The 27,701-nt window shown below is 32.8% G+C and overlaps 3 protein-coding genes across 4 annotated transcripts; all 3 read left to right on the forward strand.

Moving 5' to 3' along the window:
- LOC149486473 (dietary and metabolic glutamate transporter-like) lies at positions 1 to 14,012 on the forward strand. Of its 2 annotated transcripts, none has more exons than XM_089698106.1 (10): positions 1 to 195; positions 642 to 784; positions 2,109 to 2,308; positions 3,933 to 4,169; positions 4,751 to 4,960; positions 5,217 to 5,384; positions 7,237 to 7,453; positions 7,738 to 7,859; positions 8,673 to 8,789; positions 12,997 to 14,012. In XM_089698106.1, exons 2-10 carry the CDS (start codon positions 673 to 675, stop codon positions 13,231 to 13,233), a joined length of 1,620 nt encoding a protein of 539 aa, XP_089554232.1. In that variant the 5' UTR covers positions 1 to 195; positions 642 to 672; the 3' UTR covers positions 13,234 to 14,012. The 2 variants fall into 2 exon arrangements, with proteins under 2 accessions (XP_089554232.1, XP_089554231.1); XM_089698105.1 differs by having other exon boundaries at positions 2 to 195; positions 622 to 784.
- Positions 14,013 to 15,710: 1,698 nt separating this feature from the next.
- Positions 15,711 to 27,690, forward strand: LOC149486474 (dietary and metabolic glutamate transporter-like). The gene is made up of 9 exons (XM_089698121.1): positions 15,711 to 15,862; positions 16,353 to 16,549; positions 23,626 to 23,862; positions 24,093 to 24,302; positions 24,801 to 24,968; positions 25,744 to 25,960; positions 26,289 to 26,410; positions 26,782 to 26,898; positions 27,066 to 27,690. Exons 1-9 carry the CDS (start codon positions 15,751 to 15,753, stop codon positions 27,306 to 27,308), a joined length of 1,623 nt encoding a protein of 540 aa, XP_089554247.1. The 5' UTR covers positions 15,711 to 15,750; the 3' UTR covers positions 27,309 to 27,690.
- LOC149486475 (uncharacterized) lies at positions 17,938 to 19,437 on the forward strand. Its single transcript, XM_089698125.1, has one exon. It carries the CDS (start codon positions 17,938 to 17,940, stop codon positions 19,435 to 19,437), a length of 1,500 nt encoding a protein of 499 aa, XP_089554251.1.
- Positions 27,691 to 27,701: the final 11 nt, after the last annotated feature.

Consider the following 27,701-nt stretch of genomic DNA (forward strand, 5'->3'; position numbering starts at 1 on the left):
CATGAGGCCAATATTCGCCATGTGGGCAAGCACAGCACGCGTATCCAGGCTGTGATCAGGCGCACAAATATAATATTGATAAATACATTGTAGAGATCGCGAAGTGCGGATACTCGCGGTTCGCGTACAGTGCTCAGTGCCCGTGTGTGTTTGTTGTGCGAAACGTTATGTGCGTGTGATTGTGTTGTTTTGGAGGTATTCACTGTTTATTCAATTTTAAATGTTTTTGAATTTGCGAAAAATAAAAATGGGTATTTAATTGTAATGTGTAAAACATTGTAAAAATATGGAATAATTTTTAATTTATTCAATTGTACAAATGTAACGACAATTTGTTCAATTAAAATATTTTTAAGTCCAAAAAAATTTATTAAAAAAAATGTATTAATTTATTCAAAGTATCGTTGATGAAATAACAAACTCGGAGCTATTAAATCAAAGTGGCGATAAATCAATCTAAGGTTAATTTATTATCGCAAAACGTCTTCAAACTTGACTGAATAAGTATTTGTTTGTGACGTAAAGTTTCCGTTTTCAAACAGTCTTATATCTGTTGAAATATTGGCGATCAAAATATTAATATTATTAAAATTACTATAAAAATATAAAATAAAATTTCAGGCCACATGTTAATATTTTAGTGGCTACATCGGGAATACATAGTGAGTGAAAATGGAGGAAGAAAACGGTGTGAACCAGGCGCAAGCGCATAACTTACTGGGACAAAAGACGCAGGTACCGCCGCGACGGAAAGACACCGCTCTTACCAGGACATTACGATCATGTATGTATACATTGCATATATTTAACTAAGAGGATATTATATTATTATTAGGGTAGATTATAATACATTTTTTTTTAATTCTGATATATCACTTATTTCATAAACATACATAGGTAATTAATGTAAGTAATGTAGAGCATGAACGGGTACGATAGTTTACGTTTATTTTATGTGTACTGATTATTTTTTATATTGCAATGAACAAAAATATAATCGGAATAATCGGATAAGTAATGCCAAATTAAAAAAAAGAAATACAACTTTGGAATTATAATATAAGATTTTATGCAAAATATACAAATTATTGATACCACGATAATAATAAACTAAACTACTACTGAGAATAATGTTGATAATAATTATATTGTTTAACAGCAAGATGCATATTATTATGTACCTGAATATCTTTAACTTTATATGAAAATGAAAACTGACGTAGTTTACGGAGTTGGAATATTTAGCTAAATAATGTACTGCGAGTAACGTTAAACTTTAAAACATAAACAAAGTTTGACTTGCCGCACTAAACCGAGGTACCAACTTACAACTTAATATACTTACCTACTATAAACTAGAAACTTTAACAATTTAAATAATGGAAGCTAAATACGATACATAAAAAATCTTAATATCTTAAAAGGTAAATAATAGTGGGTCCAAAAAGGTTGACTTTTAAGTGTTTAAATTGCTTTATTATGGTCCATAAACCTAATCTGAAGTAACCATCTTTTAACTAAATCGACCTAAGATTGAATGCGACTGATATTTTAACAAGATATAAAGAGTACACGGATGTTTTAAATGATTGTCCGTTTTTAAGTGTCGTAAATCTGAAAACTAGATAACCAGTCATTCATTTTATAAATGGTTTTATTTCTCTGAATAATTAATTAAGTGAATAGTCAGTATGCATATTGCTATTATTATAATTTTTGTGGGTTTAACATAAAATTTGTCGGTTTTATTATGTACGTAGGTATAGGTATCTAATTCGAATAATTAATAAGACGTAACGAGTGGGTCTACTAATTCTATTTATTTACATCCTTCATAAACCAATAAACGACATCTGTTTTACATTTGATAATATTTGCGAACAAAATTAATGACTTTTACACATTATAAATATATTTAAAATGCCGATTTTTCAACTTTAAGGTGAAGATCATTTGCAAATTTGTATCAAGGAACTTAGAAGATAATCATATTATAACAATTCAAAGCACATACGAGTAGGTATTATCCATGTGATAATATATTCTGTGTTTATAGTAAGGTGCTGTCTCATTTATTTGCCGCTATTATTGGTTTCTTTTATTTCCAGGCTGCGTCATTCCCCAAAGATACATCCTAGGAGTGATGGGACTCCTAGGAGTATGCAACGCCTACACCATGCGAGTGTGTTTGAACCTCGCTATCACACAAATGGTGAACCGAACTAAGTCAAGCAGTGAACATTTCGACCCTGATGCATGCCCTAGCGATGAAATTGGTGGAGTCAATGCTACTGTGGCTTTACGACCCGTGAGTATAAGAGTATAAGAATAATGTTATGTGAAAATCTTATAGAGAATATGAAAAAATCGATCGTGAGGAGGGATTCGAACTCGCGCTTTTGCCATACCGAATCAACGCCTTGCCATAAAGGAACTACTAGAAATAAATTCTAGTAGTTCCTTTATGGCAACTGATATAATATACGAAGTTACGTGATCCTTGAGTGCTATACGGCTTATAATATTATACACAGATCGCTAGTTGGTATAGATATAATAACGTTTATGGCTATTCTGCAGGCTTCAATCGCCCTAGGCTACGGCCATCTAGATCCTCAACCGGATTATAGATACATACCTAAGTTATATACTATCGTAAGACGAGGCGCTATGACAATATTAGTGTTGTTATTGTTTAATGCGTCCATAAAATAGTTCCACTAGATTACATAATATATGTAATCCGTATTTTAATTCTGTTCTTAATCAGCTTTGATAAAATTTCACATAAATCGATCAATCTCTTTTTGCGTGATCGATTAGGTAATAAACATAATAAAACCTTCATTTAATTAAAAGTATAGGTATCTATTATTTGTGCAACATATAAGCTTTAAAAGTCAAAACGTAATAATTCTTAGTTAGTAATTAACGATTTTGACAAAACTAAATTCATACATACTTTTATCAACAGATTTTCTTTACTAGTCAATAAAGAAAGCCATTCACTAAACAAAACGTATTTTCAACTCGCTGCAGTCTTAAATTTCAGAATAATGAGTATAGTGCGAGCTAAATCAGCTGAAATATAAACCAGCGCCGCTATTACTCTAGCTTAGTTTACCAAATTCGAGCTAATCTTGCTAGAACTACATTATTTACTACTCTGTCTCAATGACGCAGTTCACAGTTAGGTATTTACAGAATATCTCCCGCTTTTGTCTTATTCAATCGTTCGTAGTCGTAGTCGTTTTTGTGAAATATGTTTTATTTTATGTTACACAATAATATATAGATAAGATCGTAAAGTTAAATAATTTACATTTCGCAATTTTATCACTTTATTGCTGCGTTGTTTGTCATTAAAATTCGGAAGAATACATTATAGTTATTTCACAAAGAATAGCTTAATATTAAAATATGTTAGAAGTATAATCAATTTTCTATAGCTACATGATAAGAATGTAGGTCAATAACATCATAACTATAATCAGAATGTGCTTCATCTCAATTCTAGGCATTAATAGGTACATAATCTTATTTTCGTAAGATTAGAAGAACTGTCAGCTGACGGTCTTAACTGATGGATAGATATTTTACTTAAAATGCAAATTTTAATCATCTATCCATACTCGAGCAAAGAGTGTTTCATGTTCAGAGACGCGTCATTATTAACGGTAACAAATATAATTTGAATGGAGAAGAATAGTTTTATAAAAATCTTCTAGGTATAAAAAAATGCCTTTGTGCCTTGCCATAATCATTGGAAAGGGCTTTCTATAAACAAAGGTGTCTTGGCAGAACAACAATTATTGTCGGATCAGCTAGTCAAATTATTGTAGTTATAATATTAAGGCTTTAAACAAATCATAAAAATCAAACTCAAATATTTATTCAATCAAATTCTATACTGTATATTTTACCATCCACAGTATGCAACCTTTGACTGGGACGAAAAAACCCAAGGCTTAATTCTGAGCGGCTTCTATTACGGGTACGCGGCCACTCAAGTGCCCGGTGGTTACTTGGCTGAGAAGTTCGGAGGTAAATGGACACTGGGCGTGGGTCTCCTCAGCACTGCGCTCTTCACCTTCCTCACACCGATTGTGATAAGAGCTGGTGGTGCTACATGGCTTTTTATTTTGCGAGTGCTGCAAGGGATGGGAGAGGTTTGTTTTTTTGTTATTTACGTAAGGACCAGGTTTTACAGTTGTTGTATGTGTGAGTTAGATTGGATGATATAGATAAATTAATAATGTGTGCTTTTCAAGAAACATTCATTGAAAATTCTCTGGTAGGAAAAATTGATATATTAGTACCTACGTATTTACACTAGAAAGAAGCATAAGGTATTCAATGTGAATAGTTGTGCATTACTTATTATTTTATCAATATAATTTTTTTTTAATTAGTGAATAATAATATAGCAAAATAACAATCATAGTCTGATTGTCATGGCAATGTGTTATATCCTATTTACACATAATATAGAAATACAAATACAATAAATAAATTATAGTGTTAAGTATTAAGTGTTAGAGTACCTACAATCTATTCACACTTGTGTTGCTATCAATACTTCTAACCGCAACACGTAAAACAACACAGCTGCAGATATGCTCAATAACATAACATTCGTCATTATTCAGAGCAAACAGAATCGAATTCACCTTCAATCCATATGCGAGTGTTTAGCAAGTCGCAAGATAAGCCATCCGTGACGTTTGACATTTCGATCATTGTGTTTCAGGGTCCGACAATGCCGGCCCTAATGATAATGTTGGCTAGATGGGTTCCGCCACACGAGAGAGGCTTCCAAGGCGCGTTGGTATTCGGTGGAGCGCAAATTGGAAATATTTTCGGCTCATTTATGTCCGGGATTTTGCTCGCCGACGGCAGAGACTGGGCTTACGTATTTTATTTCTTTGGCGGCTTCGGAATACTTTGGTTCACTTTGTGGGTAAGCTGACCGCATTTATTAAATTACATGTTTATTGCGTCGCTTTCTACGCGTAAGAGATATTATATTTCATGAAATTAGATTTATGTTTCAATTACTTAGCATAAGTGTCACTATCAAGTTGCTAAGTGTCACTAACAGAAAACTACAAAATGCTTACTTGACTTTGAAATTCAATGTACAGCAGTAAGCAATCGTATCATAACCAAACCTATTTACATATGAGTTTATAAGACTATATTCTTTTACATTTCAGAGTCTACTATGTTACTCGACACCAAACTCACATCCGTACATATCAAAGAAGGAATTAAGCTATCTAAACAAGAATGTAACAACAGCAGAAACGAGCCACGCGAAGGACCCTGTCCCCTGGAAGGCTATACTACGATCAGTGCCCGCTTGGGCGCTTGTGTGGGCCGCTGTAAGTCATCCATGTTACCCGTTATTGGTTTCACTTCTACACCCACGATTTATACGGCCAATATCGTATTCGAACGCGTTAGAATCAAATCTTTATCACCAGTAATATGCTATAAACATCTGCTTTGAATTGTTACGATAGAGTTAGTGTTTCATTATGATAAGATAACGCGTGATTTATTGGACGGCAAATATATGCAATTATTTTTGCAAGAACGGAAATAACTTGGAATGTTTGAACAGCTTTGTGCTTTATCAGTTTGGTGATTTAGTGGTACTTTTAATTGTACCTTAACGAAATTTTTAAAATACTTATGCAATATAATTTAAAATTGAATCATGCTATGGAAAGCACTGATAGGTACCTACTTTTAAAATTTACAAAAAAGTGTATGAGTTTAATATTATTTACTGTGTATCATCGAATTCTAGAGAACACAGTAAATAAAACATCTGTTGTGTGTGGTTACGTAAGATGAGTTATGAGTACCTATGCTTCTATGTACAATGTACGTTGAATCAAAGTGCATACAAAATATTGCATAAGAGTTGCAGTTTAATTTCAAACTCTATTCGGGCTGGAAAGTTATGAGTGTACTTTGTGTACATTTTCTTGAAGACTTCATCAGCCTCTTTATCACACATTAAAGCTATTTATGAAGGATATGATTTATAATGCATGTTAATACATATTATGTACATCTAAACGTTAATATTATATAATTGAATACGAATCTGCGCTATAAGATACCTAGTCACTTAGCAGTAGTATTTGTTTTCAACCATTTTTAGTTATGGATGAAATATTGGGACAAATAGATAATATTACGTATGCAAATTCATGCAAAAAATATTTTAATATTTTAAGAGATAAACTTGTAGAGTAATATAAAATTCAATGTTCAGAATAATTACACTCATGATATATTACATAGATATTAGGTAGGTACAACTAGATGTATTATATTACTGTGATTATGAAACTTGGACCAAGATTTTAGTTGACTCAGCAGACTCAATAATTTATTATGATAACTTGAATGATCTCGAAAACTTTGTTGGGATATTATTATCAGCATCTGGTAGCGTCATATTATTATGATTCATAACTTAATATTTTATGTTTATATCGAAAGATTAGAATAATTACAATTAATCAATTCTAATTAATTGTATACAGCTTCATTTTAATCGAAAATTTTAGCGCCTTTAATGTGATATCAAACAGTGTCTAAAATATTCGTTCTAAGATATTATTAATGTATACGTAATTGTAGGCGTAACATTTTATATAGAAATTATATATCAGGAAGGTGACTTACATTGCAATTTTTTGTTAACATATCTAATATCAGTTTCCTATATTATTTACTTTAGATAGTTATGTTCCTAACTTTGCATAACTTAAACTTGTTAGACGAATGACATAATAATATATCAAGTAGTAGTGTGGGTGGCGCCAAGACGAATGCAATCTGTTTTAAGTATTGCCAAATATACCGGCTTGGTAACCGCAGTTTTATAATCAATATGATAATAGAGACAAGTTTATGTCTAAAATGAATATCAATAATGTCTTTAACAATATGAGCATTTACTTGTTTAGTTATAAAGCAACCATATTATAATGAATTTATCTCGACTAATGCGATTTGATGGTTTTCTGTGTGTTTTCTTTATTAAATCAATAACTAATCTTACCTTACGAAAACCTACTTTTACTTACAACACAGGCTATAATTTTTATTCTACATAAACTCATACTGGGACACACGGTTACTTCAGTATCATGCCAAAAAGTTGTGCATTTTCAAGCCTCTTCAAACACGAATACATTCTAATATTATTTCCAGGTTGGCCACGACTGGGGCTATTACACGATGGTGACAGATTTGCCAAAGTACTCGCATGATGTTCTTAAATTCAATATCGCGACCACTGGTGTGCTCACTGCCTTACCATATATTGCTATGTGGGTGTCCTCTTTCATATTCGGCTTCGTTTGCGACTTGTGTATCAAGAAAGGTTGGCATACTATCAAGACTGGAAGGATTATTCATACGACAATTGGTAATTATATTGTTGGTTCAAGTTTTTGCAATGCGTTTTTAGGAAGATGTGGAAATTCATATAATAGAGGCAAATAAGTCACGAATAAAGTTAAAGTATATTAAAATAGTATCTCGGCTATTAATATAATAGCTTTTTTAAGTCGTTATCGACGTCGTCTGATTTGAACAAAAACAACGAGTCGTTTAAACCATTATTATTTAATGATTGCTCCTTTGTTCTACGAAATATCCATAATCATAAATATCCATATTACCAAAAATTACATTGTTTAATTTTTCTAGCTGCCACTGGCCCTGCTATTTGTATCATCTTAGCGTCATACGCTGGCTGCGACAGAGTTGCTGCTATGGTATACTTTGTGCTCTCCATGGCACTTATGGGTGGATTTTACAGTGGTATGAAGGTAAGTTATCTTTCTTATTAATTACAAATACATATATTATGTAGCATTTATTACAGACAATTCAAATAATTCATAGTTGAATTAATATTGACTTGGCTTTGGGAAATTATTGTTCACTAAAGTATTGTAAAAATATTTTATGTGAGACGACATGACTCTTATATGGTTACATCTTAATAAATGGAAAAATGATTAAAATTGGTCTTAACATCCACAAAAGTTATAAATAAAATAAATAAATAAATAAGGACATTATTACACAAATCGACCTAGTCCCACAGTAAGCTCAATTAAGGCTTGTGTTGTGGGTACTAGGCGACGATAAATATAATATTTAATAAATACATATATAGATAATAACACCCAGACCCAAGAACAAATAATTGAGTTCATCACACAAATATTTGCCCTGACCGGGGATCGAACCCGGGACCGTCGGCTCAGTAGGTAGTTACTTGACCACTGCGCCAACCGCGTCGTCAATATATATAAATGATAATATAAGCTATTTTTTCGCTTTAAAAAAAATTGGTTGTCTGTAAAGTCGGTTTACTGACGATAGTTGAACGTGAAAACGGCCTATTGTGCTTCTTTGTCGCTCGTTCCGCGCTCTCGCTTGCACTTCAAGCCTACATGGAACGCCTCAGAGCGAGGTAACGCCGCATGAGTCATGTTTTTTCGTGCGTGCAGACGGCTATCGAATTATGAGACGTTGTCACGTCAAAACAAAATAAATTCGATTGAAAGAGTAATAACTGTACAAAAGACATCGATTCCTAAAATCGTTTTTCTATACTCTTATATCATTTTCAGGTAAACGCCTTGGACTTAGCACCAAACTACGCAGGGTCACTGACATCTCTCGTCAACACAACCTCGACATTCGCCGGGATCATTACACCATACCTTATTGGATTGTTGACTCCAGATGTAAGATTATTTTATCCCTTAACTAGAGTCGTGAACAATTGTTACGTGTGTATAGTCGTGGGTCCATTAGACCCATGTATTTTTAAATGGTCATAATTACTTATTTATGCATTTATTTATGTAAATTTAAATAAAATATGATATTTTAGTTTATGAAGAATATATATTATAAAAATCAACAATTAGAACTTTTATTTACTTAACATAATTTCACTTATAAAATCAGTCGTTGTTTTCTTATACAACAAAAAGGCGTCTTACAAAAATTAAAAATCTCAACGAAATTTTTATTTTTTTTAAATCAATTTTTTTATCTAACTAAAAAAAGTATGTTGCTTCCTAGAAAAAACAAAAACAAACTAAAAACTCTTATATATAAAAAAATAGCAATCCCTAATTACGTGCAAGATTTACAAATTATATTTGCTCAAGTCATGCATATAGGCTCCCTGCATTTAGTGCATAAATGTACAGTTTTTGCTCTTTTGCCAGGCAAACAGAATGAACATCGCTTCCTTTTATTTTTATCTAACAACAAAATCTACATCATCATCGGAAAACTCATTATCTGATTTAGTTTCTGCAATACGGGTAGGTGTTGAGTTTTCATCGGAGTCTTCATCATTTCTTAACAATTCTTCATTTAACCATTGTTCTAACATCTCTTCGTTATCAACACATATACTTCTGGGATTCTACATAGCGATAAACTAAATAAAAATACAATAATAAATTTAATAACGAAAATAAAAAAGATACGTATCTATAGTCGTGGGTCCAGTGGACCCCTGTAAAGGTCAGTACCTACCTAAGGAGTACCGAGCCGAACACGTCTGTCTCACAGGATACGCTCCGGCGTACTATAGGAAGGTACTGAGCAGTGGGAGGTTCTGCGGTAAGTGCCGTGGATTAAACGAGACTTTAAAAACTCAACCTGGGTCCATTGGACCCACGACTCTAGTTAAGGGTTATAGATAACAATAAGATAATATTTTATTCTAGAGTTTTCCAATTTCCAGCTCTGTGTTAAGTATTCTATTCGAAGATATCTTCAGCTGGAACTTTGTGTAATTTTATTTGAAGTTATACAATCAAATATATCATCATACGTGCTTTATTATAATGAATTTTGGGATGTTTCATTCAATAGTCACTTACTATAACTTATAATGGGCACGACAAAAGTATAACTTTATAAAGAAAACAATTTTGTCATTTCAATATACTGAGATACATTACATCTCCAATTTCACACAGTTACAACAAAAATCAATACATTTGTAATCAATTGGAGCATGTAAAACAACAGTTCTTGTTTATCGAGTCGATCACCTGATGTAACTGGCTCTGGCAGAAGAAATATTTCCAATTTGCTGGTATAATCCGATTATTTATAACCGTTTTGACAACCGAAACAATTTATTTTCACCGGTTAACAGTTTAACCATAAATTAAATTACGATACATGGAATGCCTGAGGGATTATATTTTAATGAAATGAATTGAATTTCAAAATATTTTATTTACTAGCTTTCCGCCCAAGGCTTCGCCCACCCAGAGCAAAAACCCGCATAGTTCCCGTTCTCTTGGGATTTCCGGGATAAAACCTATCCTATGTGTAAATCCCTCTATATGTGTGCTAAATTTCATTGTAATCGGTTCAGTAGTATTTGCGTGAAAGAGTAACAAAAAAACATACAACAAATACACATACGTCCTCACAAACTTTCGCATTTATAATATTAGTACGATCGGATAGAATAGGATGATTTGTAGATATTAGTCAAACGTGTTCGTTATTACAATTTGAATATCGTATTTCAACAACTGCTAAACTATCACGATATTATAACATTCTGTGTTATTTGCTTAGCTGGATAGTCAGCATACCAGTTGCCAAATGTCATAATAGACTACAAGCCCGCATAGGACAAAAATATGGGTCAAATGAACCACCAAGGGACATATCTAGAACGATAGCTGAGCAAAAAATAATAAGATTCATCACTATGCCGTCACTTGTAAGCTGTCCAACTGAGTGCAGATGAGAATTGAAAAGTACAGGTAGACTCGGTAAATTTTGGTCATATATTTTTGTACGGCATTCTTAACCATCGATAGATCCATTAAAAATAATAAGAAACCGCTCAGTGCCGTACAAAAATGGTGGTCCACCAAGTCGGAATTTTTATTTAATTTCCGAGAGTTACCGGGGGTAAATTTGGTCATTTGACCATGTACGGCATCTGTGTCATACTATTGCTATACTGCTTTTAATCCATTATTCCGCAACGCCGTACAAAAATCATGGGGACAAGGGGAAAAATCCTCTCTTTCCCCACTCCACGGGGTCATTTGACTAAGTACGGCTTCGGTTCCAAAACATTATCTAGCACTCAAAAGTACTATTAAAAGCAATGCCGTCAAAAAATAATTGTTCTTTTAAATGTATACCAATAATCATCTTAATTTCATCGAATTCTTGATATAAAGAGCTGTAAGGTCATTTGACCCTGTACGGGAACTTTTTTTTTAACATGATATTGTAAAATTCAATTGTTGTATAGTATTGCCGTTCAAAAGAAACCGTTCTAAAAAAAGTTATAGAGAAATGCAAAACCAGAAATTTTGTTAAAGTTTAAACATCGTAGATTAATGAAATATAATAGTTTTCTACACTTTATCCGTTGTTTTAAATAGTATTAACATAGATAAATTAGGAAAAAACGATGCCGTACATTTTTGTGCAGACCACATCTTTTAGGCTGATGAAAGCGACGAAAGCTACAATTTTAAGGGTGCTTTATGGCCATTTGATACAGTACGGCATTAACATATTTTTACCCAACTACGGCAAAGCAAAAGGAGGGTTATGGTTGTTTACAGGTCATGTATGTATGTTCATCTATTCCCTCGTAACTTCTAAACTACATATCAGAATTCGACAAATGACATATCATTAGAAGCGTCTGAATTGTTCACTGGATAACCAGCGACCAGCTAGCTAAAGGCCATATGGGGTTTCACAAAATCTAATGTGGCGCCCTCTAGTGGACAAAACATACAGAGTAAAAAAATAAAGTTAAGATAAATATGCAGTATTTGGTATCATTTGAAAGCGCTTTACTTGTAAATTTTGAATATGTATATATTACTAGCATTTGCTTGTGACTTTACCTGTATTCATGGACTGATTGCATATAATTCACATCTTTTCGTTCATAGCTTTTTTATTAGTTCATCAATTTAACGGAGTCCATTCCACCTGACTCCGACTTTCCAAGGTGATAATTAACCACCTCGAGCTTCTTAATATTAATGTATATTTATATTTTATTATAAAAATATAAAGCAAACATTTCGTTATATGGATTTTTTTCTTTTTCAGATTTTTCCCCTTTGAACCAACGAAAATGTACGGCACATGAAAAAATATTATCTATGCATAAAATACTTTAAAAATAAATTTATTTCGTGTTGTGTCAAATGACCCCCTGGAGTGGGGAAAGAGAGGGGATTATAACTCTCGATTTTTTCCCCTTGTCCCCATGATTTTTGTACGGCGTTGTGGAATAATGGATTAAAAGCAGTATAGCAATAGTATGACACAGATGCCGTACATGGTCAAATGACCAAATTTACCCCCGGTAACTCTCGGAAATTAAATAAAAATTCCGACTTGGTGGACCACCATTTTTGTACGGCACTGAGCGGTTTCTTATTATTTTTAATGGATCTATCGATGGTTAAGAATGCCGTACAAAAATATATGACCAAAATTTACCGAGTCTACCTGTACTTTTCAATTCTCATCTGCGCTCAGTTGGACAGCTTACAAGTGACGGCATAGTGATGAATCTTATTATTTTTTGCTCTGCTATCGTTCTAGATAGGTCCCCTGGTGGTTCATTTGACCCATATTTTTGTCCTATGCGGGCTTGTAGTCTATAACATTAGGTAAGGTTAACAGTTTTAGTTTAACATTTTTATTAATGTTGGAAATTTGTCAAAAGCTTTATTATTTTTATAGTATGCATAAGGAAACCTTTAGTTAAAAAAATCATTTTTGACCTTTTGAACACATCCAACTATAGTCCAGCTCTTCAAAATAGCCTTTATATAGTCTTTCACTGGAGAGAACAGCGTTTTAAAACCATTTAAAATCATCAATAATCAAGAAAACACTAACAATACGATACTTTCACAGTCAACCCTCGTCCAATGGCGAACAGCGTTCTGGGTGTGCTTCACCGTGCTAGTTGGTACCAACGTGGTATACTGCATCTGGGCTGATGGTGAGCAGCAGTGGTGGGATGACGTCAGGAAGTTCGGATACCCGGCAGACTGGAAGCATGGCTCGCTACTACGTGATGACGTCATGATCGAACAGCCAGAGACTGTTAAACTGTCTAGCAAAAAGAATACTGATGATGATGATGATTAAATGGTATATTAATAAATAGATTGACGCGTGTGATCGATGGTGCATGCATATGATGGTGCATATTATACGGTTTTAATGAACGGTTGCTTGACAATAAATAGGAATGTAATAATATATGCATACGATAAAAAAATACAATTATTATTATATAATAACAAATAAGGAGAGACAAATATGTATAAAAAATATACCGTATTTTTTATGTTTGAGTGCATTTAATCGAATTGTAAAATTATGGATGCAATTTATGTGTAATCAACGTTATATTTTGTTAATGGTTTATGCATGAGTACTATATTTAAATATAATGTATGTTTATATAGAACATGTAACATGTTATGCTAGTTTAAGTAAAATAAAGACAGAGCTAATTAAGAGAGTTGTTGATAGTAATTTTATATGATTGTACTGTATATTCTTAGAATAATAATGTTTACTTAAATATAAATACACAGAACTGCAAAAATGTTTATGTACTATGGTACTATCAGTTTTTAGGTTGTGTTTCATGATATATTTGTATCTTTTGCTATATTATTGTTGTTCGTTACAGCAGCTATGTGTTTATAAAAAAAAACAGGTGCCATTTTGAAGAAATATCACAGTGATTTAAACAATTTTAGACGAATAACAACCAGATAGCCTAGTCAGTTAATTTCGATAGCTGGTGTATCAGCCATAATAAGTAGTACAAATTATGTTAACATTATGTGTCTTTTATGTTATAAATGTTCATTTTACTTATGTAATACTCAATAAATAAATTGTGTTCAATAATACGTTATTTAGTTTCATTAAAATATAAAAATCCTTACTTTCACCTGAACTGCATTCGACAAAATATTGAAAATAATCGGCGAAATTATAATGTGTATACATTATAAGAGCATTGCTCCGCTCATATTGGTAAAAATAATAACGTCCATTTATCGAAAAAAGCACAGTGAAATAATTAATTTATCAAATAGGATCCGTCGTTCCTGAGATAATCGCGTTCAAACAAGCAAATAAACAAAATCTTTAGCTTTAAATAATAATATTATTGATTATGTTCACCTAAAGCTTCACTAAGCAAAGCTTGCTGTTTGTAATAATATGCAGATTGAGAAACTTATAAACTTTACAGATAAGCTCAAAATAGTAAGATTAGTTGTACAAGTGTAGCGTGTAATTTGAAGTTATACGACTTTATTTTGACAAAATTTTTCAATCACAGTTCTTGAAGTACTTTCTTTTTCTAATCTTATCTTCTTATGGGAACATGAAAGTACATTGGCTAATCAGTTCGTCCAAGATTACGGGGTATAGTTGAAACCGCAAAAGATTTAATCTTATATATAAAAATGAATCGCAAAATGTGTTGGTAAGCGCATAACTCGAGAACGGCTGAACCGATTTCGATAATTCTTTTTTTATTATATTCCTTGAAGTACGAGGATGGTTTTTATGTAGAGAAAACGTAAATATGTACCACGGGCGAAGCCGGGGCGGATCGCTAGTTTAAGATAAAACTTTCTCCGCTTTTCGGTTGGGCAAATGGTAATTTCTCGAAACATGCTAAACGTTAAATGTTTTTTTTAGTGATAACAATAAGTATAAAAATTAAAAATAAAAGCGGAGACTTATTACATTTGCTACTTTATAATAGTTTCTTAAAAATACTTTGAAAAATTTAAATTGTCAAATAAACACACGGGGATAGTAGGTATATGAAGCGATTTTAGTGTATATTAATTTTTTCTATGGTATTTATTTAGCCTACATATTATTTTAAAATATCTTGAACTGAAGAAAAATAGCAATAGTAGCGCGATATTAAATCATTTATATTTGCTTTTTGATAAATAGGTATCGTTTACTTGCTGTAAAAAATGTATGCATTTCCTATTCTTATCTATTTCGAATTCGAGGTTAAAATATATTATTATCATCACACGTAAAGTTGACAAAAATAGTATAAATAAATAACAATACACACAAATATACAGTACCATAAATACACATAATATAACGAGACGTTTATCTCATACATTCTAAAGAGGATTGACTGAAATTTTATGGTAAGTCTTAAAATATAAACCTAATTCATATCTGAACAGACTTTCGTTTGAAATAATTCTGATCAGGCAGAATTTTTAAACTATTACATCAGTGTACAACGTTTTGTATGTTATTTAAGAGAAATAATTATAGTAGTGGGAATAACAATAAGTAGGTATCTTTTGGTTTTATATTGATCATGACCTGACGGTTTTGGATAGCTATTCAATAATATAATTTCAAAATCTTGAGAAAATCTTTTTGTAATAGATAAATTCCACCAGCCTCCTACAACCAACACTCCAAACAATGACAAAACAAAGTTTTGCGTAACAGTATGTTCCATATTTAGTGTTCTGTAAATAAATTGATAATAAATGATAAAGAACATGAAAACTTTTGTATAGAGATCGTTCTGTATTCGTATTGTAGCGCTGGTATAATTAGTTGATATTATGTAATTTCCATCTCAAAAAAATGACGGAAAATAGCAAAGATTTAAACGATATTCCGGACGAAACGCTATTAAACATTAAAGTATTTCCAGTACCAAAGAGGGATAGTGCATTTATCAAATGTTTGAGAAATAGTGAGTACCTATCTGCTATGTAATTTCTTAACTTTATGTTGAACTAGCTGCGCTACGCGGTTTCACCCGCTTGGCCCCGCTCCTGTTGGTCTTAGCGTAATGATAAATAGCCTTCCTCGATAAATGGGCTATCTAACACCGATATAATTTTTTAAATTGGACCAATAGTTCCTGAGAGTACAGAGAGTTAGTCAAACAAACAAACAAACAAACTTTTCAGCTTTATAAAATTAGTATAGATTATTTTCCATACAAATGCCCGTAATGTAGATGTACGATGCAGATACAAGGGCTATGAATATATTTATATTTAAATATTATTAATTTATAGAGGTATTTTCTTACGGTTTGACTCTATCGATCTATTTTCCGGAGCTAAAAAAATAGCAACCTTCTCTTAGACCAATAAGATGCTAGATGCGTCTTAATGCTATTTAGAAAGAGATCTATCATATAATATGTACTCAAATTGAAGACAATTTTTTTTCAGATTGTTGTATACCGCAGAGATGGATTTTTGGAGTATTAGCACATATAGGTCTTTGCAATGCTTACACAATGCGTGTAGCCCTTAATTTAGCGATCACTCAAATGGTAAATCGGACTAAATCTCACAGTAGCCATTACGATCCTGATGCTTGCCCTAACGAATCAATATTGAATTTGACAACGGTTGTAAGGAAACCGGTAAGTTTTATTTATTAAAAAAACGGATTAGAATTACTAATAATGAATTACCTACCAAATGATTTAAGTATTTAGAATTCATCTAAATGTTCTATTTCAATAATAACTTTATACACAGTACATACAATATATTTTATTTATGTTGTTATGTTTGGTAAACTAACAATAATTGTAACGTAGTTTCACGACTTGAGCTATCGTACGAGTGGCTCAGTGGAACTAATGTGGAGCGTAGATCCGCGGGTCGTAAGTTCAAATCCACACGAATCTCATGCATTTTTTATAATTATTAATATTTTTAAGAAACATCTGGAAATCCTTATACGATGTCATTGAAAGGACAGTGGTCGTTGAGCAGTGGATCTCGACACACCGTTTGTCGGTTTAATTTGTTTGAAATAATTGAAGAAATATCATTATTATAAGTGTGATTAAGTACATATTCTAAGTTTGTGCTATTATTTTCGTGCGAGAAGGGGTAAGTTATAATTTTAGAACTATAATGTTAAGATAATTAAAACTCAAAAGTAAATAAAAACTAAAATTATGTCTTGTTTGTAGCCTGTATGAAACGCCTTCAATCTCGCGATCAAAATAATACGCGTTCGATATCCATGCGACTGATTTTTACTACCTGGAGCTAACTAAAAGGCAGGGATTGGAAGGATCCCGTTCAATAAATAAAATCCTCCTGGCGCCCTCACTAATTTGCTAAGATTACTTAGATAATATAAGTCTTGTTAAAATTAGTTACGTTAGTTACTACCTACTAGTTATTATCCTCTGGTTAAGTCTAACTGTTTTTTTTATAATAAGTATATGTACCTAGTTCTTACTTTTAGTTAAGATTTCTATTGATTGTGTACGTCAATGAAATAAAACGTTTCCTTCATAATAGCTTAGTTGTTTTGCTTCATATCACCGTGTGCTTAAGAAAAATAACCCATAACAAAATGGCGCCCAACGCTAAAACAATGGGATTATTTATTTATACTTTTAGTATATTAATTTAACAAAACTGTGCTTGTTATTTTTAATTAGCTAGCGGGTTAATCTCAATAATAGATACTTGATTAATTCGTTTAGTTTTAATTTAGTATTTTAAAATAGTTTAAATACATTATTTTTTTTTAATACATGTAAGTGCTTAATACTTGTCAAAATAAGATTTCTATTTATTACTATTGTGGATTTGGTGTAATAGGTATATTATATGGAATGATTGTTTATAAGAAATTTGTTGATCGAATATAAGATTTAGTGTTACATGGATAGTGATCTTTTTATACACACTTATATGTAAATTATTTGAGGATACAACTTATTCTTTCTTGCACGGTTTTTATACTTAAGCGCATTAGATTTTATAGTATACCTACCTTTTAATTATGGATCCACAGTATTTGTTAAAGGATGAGGTGGAGTTTGAACTCGCGTGCCGTGGATACGTGCATCCAGGGGGCTTAGCCTCAGCATTAAAACTTGTTTTAAAAAAAATGTTACATGTTGAAAATTTAAAACTGGTTTCTTATGAATTAAAAGCACCCAGCCAATGTAGTGAAAATCCTAGTAATGAATTAGATATATGCTCAGATAAATTAGATTGCATTTTACGTTATGTGTCCGAATTAAAAGAAAAACCCGATAAGCAGCTTTATAAACGTTTAGTCTCTCGTTTAATTCATGTGATGAATAGGTTAAAATTCATTGAAGCAGCTGAAACATTAGATAAGGAGAAGCACAAAGCTTTGTCGGATAAGGCTGTTATATTACTTAATGATTTAGAGGCTAAGGATGATATGGAGGATGATGATAAAATTACTAAGGAAATGAAAGAAATTCTACAAAAATCATTGGGTGAAGATAGTCATAAGATACTTAATGAATTGGATGTTGACGTCAATGGGCCGTCGACATCTAAAGTCCCCTGCGAAACGTATTTAAACAAAGAATGCACTTCGAAAGTAGACTTAGAACATAAGAGAGTTAGCTTTGCTCATGATGATTTAGGAATTCAATATTTTCATGATAAATTACCGGCGAACGTTTTTAATTCGACGTCAGTAAATGATGCTCAAGTGACCCAAATATTAAGACACAAGTTAGTGCCTATTAGCCAATGGGGTGTTCAGTTCTCGGGCGACACTAGTTTTAGTGTTAACGCTTTTATTGAGCGAGTGAATGAATTGAAATATGCTAGAAATGCAACGGATGAAGATCTTTGGAGACACGCTATTGATTTTTTTAAGGGAGATGCTTTAATTTGGTTTCGCGCTAATAGAGAATATATAGAAAACTGGAATGAACTAGTCATCTTATTAAAACGTAATTTTCAGTCGCCGTACTATCAAGAAGAATTGCTGGCTGAAGCGAAATCTAGAACACAGGGTTCTAATGAATCTGTAGTTATTTACGTATCCGTCATGCAAAATTTATTTAATAGACTTCCAAACAAAATTTCGGAAATTGAGAAAATAATGATAATTATAAAAAATCTTCAACCGTACTATCAAAGAGCCGTATGTAGGGACGTATTTTCTTCTATTTCCGATTTGATTAATGTTTTGAGAATTTTGGAAAGAACCAAAATTAATTGTGATAACTTCAAAGAACCTAAATCTTCGTATAGATCTATGGAACCGGATTTAGCCTATAAGTCTAGTATTGAAAATAATCACGAGATACATGAAGTAAAAACTTTAGTTCCAAAGACATATAGTAATAAATCCAGATGTTGGAATTGTCGTGAATCTGGACACTTATTTCGATCTTGTGCAGCGCCCAAGCAACGACTTTTTTGTTATAGATGTGGTCGATTTGGCATTACATCTAAAGAATGTAATTGTATGGGAAACGAGAAAGGGGAAGGGCAAGACACTGCCAACTAACCTTTCCCCTTAGTCGAAACAGTATTGAGTGGCAGAACTGGTTAAATTACGTTCGGCTATTCATGTCACAAGAAGTAATTTCGCCTCTGACCTTTCGGAAGGAGTGTGATAATAGGTCATACGTTTGTATTAACATCCTTGGTAAAAGATTCAGTGGCTTATTGGACTCGGGAGCTACTAGATCCGTGGGTAATTTAAGGTTTATAGAATATTTAAAGGTTGTAAACTTAAAGACGCAGAAACGAGAACCCGTTTACATTTCTACTGCAGATGGAACTAATCACACTCTTTCTGAAATTGTTGATGTACCCATTAAATTTAATAATAAATTTCACGTCATGTCGATATTGGTAATGCCTAATCTGTCTCAAGACCTGATTTTAGGCAAGGACTTCTTTGAATTATTTGATATAGGGTTTACATTTAAAGGTTATGATATAAAAGAGGGTTTACATATTAATACGGTATCAGATGAAGAACCAGCAATTATAAGTGAAGAAAATTTAAATGAAAATGAGAAAAAGTCTTTATATGAGGTTATTAATTATATTAAGGAAGAAATTGGGTCAGGATTAGGTAGAACAACAATTCTGAAGCATACAATAGATACCGGTGATAGTAAACCGATATACCAAAAGCAATACAATTTTTCTCCAGTTATTAAGAAAATTATTGAACGTGAACTAGATGAAATGTTAGCCAAGGATGTAGTAGAGCCATCTTACAGTCCTTGGTGTTCTCCAATAGTACTGGTTAAAAAACCAAATGGCTCCAATAGACTTTGTTTAGATAGTAGGCAGTTGAATAAGGTCACTAAAAGAGATACATACCCCTTGCCTAGAGTGGCTTCTATATTAGACAACTTGCGACACTCAAAATTTCTTAGTACTCTAGATCTCAAAACTGCTTTTTGGCAAATTGAACTGGATAAGTGTAGTAAAGAGAAGACAGCGTTTGCAGTGCCTGGTCGAGGGTTGTATCATTTTAAAGTAATGCCTTTTGGTCTTGTAAATGCATCACAAACACAACAAAGACTCATGGATATTTTGTTTCATGCCTTAGAGGGCAAAGTTTGGGCTTATCTGGATGACATTGTTATTTGTTCAGAAACGTTAGAGGAACATCTGAACATTCTAAAACAAGTGTGCAGCATATTAAAAGATGCCGGTTTAACAATAAATATAGAAAAATGCAAATTTGCGCGTTCAAGTATGCGTTTTCTGGGATACATTGTAGATAAAGATGGATTGCGTACTGATCCTGAAAAAGTGTCAGCTATTATTAATTTCCCAAGACCTAAAAATTTAAGAGATTTAAAGAGATTTATTGGAATTGCAAGTTGGTATCGAAGGTTTGTTAAAAATTTTGCACTCATTGCAGCACCCCTCCATCAGTTGACAAAAGGGAGAAAATCCAAAACATTTAAGTGGACTGATGAGGCAGATAACGCATTTGTTAAAGTAAAGACACTCTTAACCACGACGCCAGTGATTTGTTGTCCTGATTTTAATAAACCTTTTATTATTCAATGCGACGCTTCAAATAAAGGTATAGGAGCAGTCTTATGTCAAAAGGTTGACAACGTCGAGAAACCCATAGCTTTTCTTAGTAGAAAACTTAATGAGCGAGAACAATTATATACGACATCGGAAAGAGAACTTTTGAGCATTGTGTATGCTATAGAAAAATTCAGACCCTACATAGATGGATCGCATTTCGCAGTCGTCACTGATCACAGTGCACTAAAAATGCTTCATAAAATGAAAGACCCACATGGTAGACTTGCGAGATGGGCCATGAAATTGCAACAGTTCAGTTTCGATATAATCCATAGGCCCGGTAAATCTAACGTTGTTCCTGATGTTTTATCACGATCTATTGATGCCCTTGGGGACTGTATAGAAAGTAACTTTCTCAGCAATTTAGAGAAACATAAGGACGAATGGTATAGAAATAAAGTCTTAAAAATTACTAGTGGTAGCGAGGTTCCTAATTGGCAAGTGAGAAATGGGTTATTATATAAGAAAATTCATCTGAAGCAATATCCAGATAAAGTTAACGACTGGAAATTGTACATTCCGCATGCTCTCAAAGGTGATGTTTTGAAACGTTGCCATGATGATGTTACTGCAGGTCATTTGGGAGTACGGAAAACTTTATTTAGAGTAAAACAACATTATTACTGGCCTGACATATTGAAGGATGTTAAGATGTATGTCGGGAAGTGTGAAGTGTGTGCAAGAGCAAAAGTGTCGCAACAATTACCCTTAGGGCATATGGGTAGTCATCGTACAGTCACTAGACCGTGGCAAGTGATTTCATTAGATCTCATGGGACCGTTTCCTAAAAGTAAAAACTGTAACACTATGTTACTTGTCATTACATGCTTATTCAGTAAATTTGTTCTTCTATTTCCGCTACGAACAGGAAAAGCCGATAAGATTTGTGACATTATTGAAAAACAGTTTTTACTGTTTGGAGTGCCTCAAGCGATTATTTCAGACAATGGGAAACAATTTGAATCTCATTTATTTAAGGATTTGATGTCAAAATACAATACCAGTATTTGGTATACGCCCAGTTACCATCCCCAAAGTAACCCAACAGAACGCGTCAATAGAGTTGTTGGCACTATGATCTCAACATATATTAATAAAAAAAAACATAATGAATGGGATGTACATTTACACAATTTTGGTCATGCCATTAGAACATCGATTCATGAAACAACAGGTTTTACACCATCATACTTATTTCTTGGTAGGGAGACTGCTGTGCCTCCAAAAACCTTAAATTCGAGGGATTCGCAAATTATAGATGTTGACTCTATCGTCATTAAGACCGATAATTATTTGATGGATTTAAAGAGAAGAAGCCAACTTTTTCGCGACGTTGAGCATAAAATTAAGACCTCACATTATAAAAGTTCAAAATTATACAATATTAAACGTAGGCGGGCAAATTTTAACATAGGTGATGTAGTTTGGAAAAGAACTAAGTTGCTTTCTAATGCTAGTAATAAATTTATGGCAAAGTTAGCACCTAAATTTGAAAAAGCCATAATAGTAGCTAAGTTATCAGATAACATCTATCGTCTTAATAATTGTCATGGTAAGTCAATAGGTATTTGGCATGCTAAGGATTTAAAGCCTCTCTGGCGTGAACATAACGCATGAAAGAAATGAGATGCATAAACTATGCCATCTCATTTCTTGTGTTGGTTGGGGGAATGTTATGTTTGGTAAACTAACAATAATTGTAACGTAGTTTCACGACTTGAGCTATCGTACGAGTGGCTCAGTGGAACTAATGTGGAGCGTAGATCCGCGGGTCGTAAGTTCAAATCCACACGAATCTCATGCATTTTTTATAATTATTAATATTTTTAAGAAACATCTGGAAATCCTTATACGATGTCATTGAAAGGACAGTGGTCGTTGAGCAGTGGATCTCGACACACCGTTTGTCGGTTTAATTTGTTTGAAATAATTGAAGAAATATCATTATTATAAGTGTGATTAAGTACATATTCTAAGTTTGTGCTATTATTTTCGTGCGAGAAGGGGTAAGTTATAATTTTAGAACTATAATGTTAAGATAATTAAAACTCAAAAGTAAATAAAAACTAAAATTATGTCTTGTTTGTAGCCTGTATGAAACGCCTTCAATCTCGCGATCAAAATAATACGCGTTCGATATCCATGCGACTGATTTTTACTACCTGGAGCTAACTAAAAGGCAGGGATTGGAAGGATCCCGTTCAATAAATAAAATCCTCCTGGCGCCCTCACTAATTTGCTAAGATTACTTAGATAATATAAGTCTTGTTAAAATTAGTTACGTTAGTTACTACCTACTAGTTATTATCCTCTGGTTAAGTCTAACTGTTTTTTTTATAATAAGTATATGTACCTAGTTCTTACTTTTAGTTAAGATTTCTATTGATTGTGTACGTCAATGAAATAAAACGTTTCCTTCATAATAGCTTAGTTGTTTTGCTTCATATCACCGTGTGCTTAAGAAAAATAACCCATAACAATGTGATGTAAGGTTGTTCTATGTTCAATAAATATTCGTTTAGTCTTATCAACTTAAGCAAATATTAATTATCATAATTAATTTCTACATACAAAGGTTGTTCATCTATCTCAAGATGTAGTTTTTACTGTTTATATACAAATTTTGCAGTATGCCACTTTTGACTGGGATGAAGAAACTCAAGGATTTATTTTAAGTGGATTCTACTACGGTTATATTTTAACTCAGTTTATTGGTGGTTATCTAGCTGAGAAGTTTGACGGAAAATGGACTCTAGGCATTGGGTTATTAATCACGGCTATCCTTACATTTCTTACACCTATAGTTATAAGAACTGGTGGCCCATCATGGCTCTTTGCATTGAGAGTTCTACAAGGAATTACAGAAGTAATGTTTTTATTCAGATTCTTTATATTACCTATATTTATCAGCTCCTTTATTTAAAAATAACACTAAATATTAATCACACTCAAATAAAAATACTTTTTTCTGATAAATTATACATGAGAAGAATCAAAAACTAATTAAATAAAAAAATACACAGTAAATAATTCAAAGAGTTTTGAAGAGAACAATTGAACGATTCACATTATATTATAGCTACTTATGTTTTTAAGGGACCTACAATACCCGGGATCATGCTAATGATGTCACGTTGGACACCTCCTCATGAAAGGGCTTTACAAGGTGCTTTGATATTTGGAGAGCCACAAACTGGAAATATATTTGGTGCCTTTATGTCAGGCATATTGCTAGCTGATGGAAGGGACTGGGCCAATGTATTTTATTTTTTCGGTGCGTTTGGTATTTTCTGGTTCATTTTGTGGGTGAGTTCATTTCAATATTTATTAAAAACTAGCTTTCCGCCCGCGGCTTCGCCCGCGTTTTCAAAGAAAAACCCGTTCCCGTAGGATTTCCGGGATAAAACCTATCCTATGTCCTTTCTCGGGTATCAAAATATATCTATACCAAATTTCATGCAAATTGGTTCAGTAGTTAAGGCGTGATTGAGTAACAGACAGACAGACAGAGTTACTTTCGCATTTATAATATTCGTATGGATTATAATTTTTTAACTAAAAACGTTGTCATTCTATATCGTGAAATAAAATGATAGTTAAACTAGGTACCTAACGATTTATTAATGTATACTTATTACTTATAATAAGCTGTAATTGGAATATTGGTAAGATTTTTTTTAAATTCCTATCCAATGGCAATTTGTTAAAATTTATTCCAAAAAAATCTATGAAGTAGTTATAAAAAAAGATTCTACATGCCTTACTACATCGCAGTCTTTACACAAGTATTAATTTATATTTAAGACTTTCCTTTGTTACAACGAAGCGAATCAACACCCATTTATCTCTCACGAAGAATTGGAACATTTGAATAAAGTGATACCGCGAGCTGATGAAACGTCACGGAAAGATCCCGTTCCTTGGAAGGCCATACTAAGGTCACCTGCTGCTTGGGCGTTACTTTTTGCTGGGGTGAGTTTGTGAAAATTATTTACAATATTCTGAAGTCCGCGAATCACATAATTAGCATGACATTTAAAAGTAGCCTAACTATCGTCTAATTCTAATAGCTAGCGCGCACGAGCAACTTTGTCTCCGCAACTATTTTGTCTCTCCCATCAATTGTATGGGGAGTTGCGTCGCTACGTGCGCGCACTTTCATACAAGCCCATGGGTGGAGAGACAAAATAGTTGCGGAGACAAAGTTGCTCGTGCGCGCTAGCTCTAATAGTATCTGGAGGTATTCGATTAGTTATTTTTGCGTGAAAGAGCAACAAACAGGCATCCAAACATGCATCCATCCTTACAATAATAATTAATATTCGCGCTTATAATTATTCTTTAGTCGGAAAAGGGTTTATCTTTGTTATGTACGTACTCTCTTTTGCTTTGTTATGTAAAATCTGATGGAGTAATAAAATGTTGGCCACCAATTTATTGGAAATTAGCTGACCCACGCTACTTTGTTTGCTCTCAACAGGAATATTTTATATGCTCCGCTCGTGTTGCTCGTAGCATGATGTTATAAAGCTTACAGCTTTCCTCGATAAATGGACTATGCACTATAAAATAGAATTTTCAATTAGAACAATAGGTAGTGTCCGGATTCAATATAACTGAATTATTACCTATATTTCGTTCACGTCTATATAATTTACATTTCAAACCATAGTCCGGATTAAGCACATTAAAAAAAGCATCAGAACAAATCAAACACACTGAAATTAAATCGTTTTTTTTATAACAGGTTGGTCACGACTGGGGCTTTTATACAATGGTGTCAGATCTACCAAAGTATATGCACGATGTTCTCAAATTTAATATAGCTACCACTGGTGCCCTCACTTGCCTACCATACGTAGCGAAGTGGGGTTTATCTTTCCTATTTGGTTTTACTTGCGATTATGGTATTAAAAAGAAGTGGTATAGTATACGGATCGGAAGAATTATATACACTACTATTGGTAAGATATTCTTAATCATCTATTGATATTATAATGCCATGCAATGATATAATCCTACATCCTACAATATTAATAAATATCTACAAGTATATGCATGATATGTAGTTCATTCAGAAGATGCTTTTGTATTATTCGATTCCTACTACATTAAAGTACCTACTATTAACTCAGTACATACATAAATTTATCGCTTTCTGAAATATTTGCCTATTTACCATTGTAACTAAAACTAATATACTTTTGTGCACAACATGACTTCAACCATAAATTTCCCCGTGTATAGTACCAGCGTAGAGAACATCAATCCAACGAAACACTAACATTTCAGGAACAGCTTTGCCAGCAACATGTATTATTTTAGCATCGTATTCAGGCTGCAACCGTGCAGCTGCAATAACCTGTTTTATCTTAGCTATGGGATTTATGGGAGCTTACGTCAGTGGAATGAAGGTAACTTTTATATTTTCAGCACGATATAAGATTAACTAGGTAATTTATCATTTATGGAATTTCCAAAGAATGAACTTATAGGTCATATGAATAAGATTAACTAAAATGAGTAGGTTTATTATAAAAGAGTCAGCGACAATGATCTTTCACATGTCTTTATTATTTATTTATTAATAGGAATTAACTGCTATATATTAGTGATAAATTATTTTGCAATTACACATTCAAAACATGCACGTTATTTAATACCATATTTTGTAGAATGAATATTTCTCCATTTATGTAAATTAAATATTCACATTCCATCGAGGATATGAATAAATAATATTTGGTTGTGGATAATTAATATGAACAATTTCATATATTTTCAGGTTAACACGTTAGATGTAGCACCAAACTATGCGGGTTCGGTTACCGCGTTTATCAATACATTCACAACTTTTTGCGGTATTATCTCTCCCTACTTGATCGGATTACTCACCCCCGACGTAAGTATTATTTATGACCATTGAGAAGAATTAATGGAGATAGAAAAACACATACTTTTGATACAGATAAACGCATAATAATTCACAGAAATGTTCTAAAAGATTTAAAGCATCAACACCCAAAATTGTTACGTAGCTACTAGCTAATTTGCTTTTTTTCTTTTCAGTCAACACTAGTTCAATGGCGCAGAGCATTTTGGATATGTTTTTTCATAATGATGATCAGCAATATAGCTTATGCATTATTGGCTAAAGGAAATCAGCAGTGGTGGGATGATGTTAGAAAACTAGGGTATCCATTGGATTGGAAACACGGTCCAATCATCAAGGAAGTTGTAGATAAAGCAGAATCAGATAAACTCTGTAAAAAGGATGAGAATCATGAAAGGAATAGTATTGAAAAACAATAAACATAACAATAATTTATTTATAAGTCAATTTTAATCACAATTTTGCTTGTCACAAAATAAATAAGTAATGTATAAGGAAAATGAGTTGAGCTATAATCCTTATCTGATGACCAAACGAGCATCGTCGATTGAATGTCTTGTAACCGAAAAACTAAAGGAAGAAATTCTCACAAGAAATATGGACCGATAGAGATCAAATATTTATACGCTTACATCAGACAGAAATACAGTTTATTAGGCAGAATGTCATCCATAAGATCTATAATCTTACACTGAACTAGACAGCAATTTTCGTGTGTGTAATGTTGAATATTGGATATCTACTAGATTTTCGTTTTGTAATATCGGGTCTGAAATAAACTTTTCTTTTTCGTTAATATAAGTTCCTTTGCT

This window comes from Colias philodice, chromosome 8 (assembly GCF_061535455.1).
Source record: "Colias philodice isolate Cphi_HAF_F1 chromosome 8, ilColPhil1 Martin Lab GWU primary, whole genome shotgun sequence".
Taxonomy (NCBI): domain Eukaryota; kingdom Metazoa; phylum Arthropoda; class Insecta; order Lepidoptera; family Pieridae; genus Colias; species Colias philodice.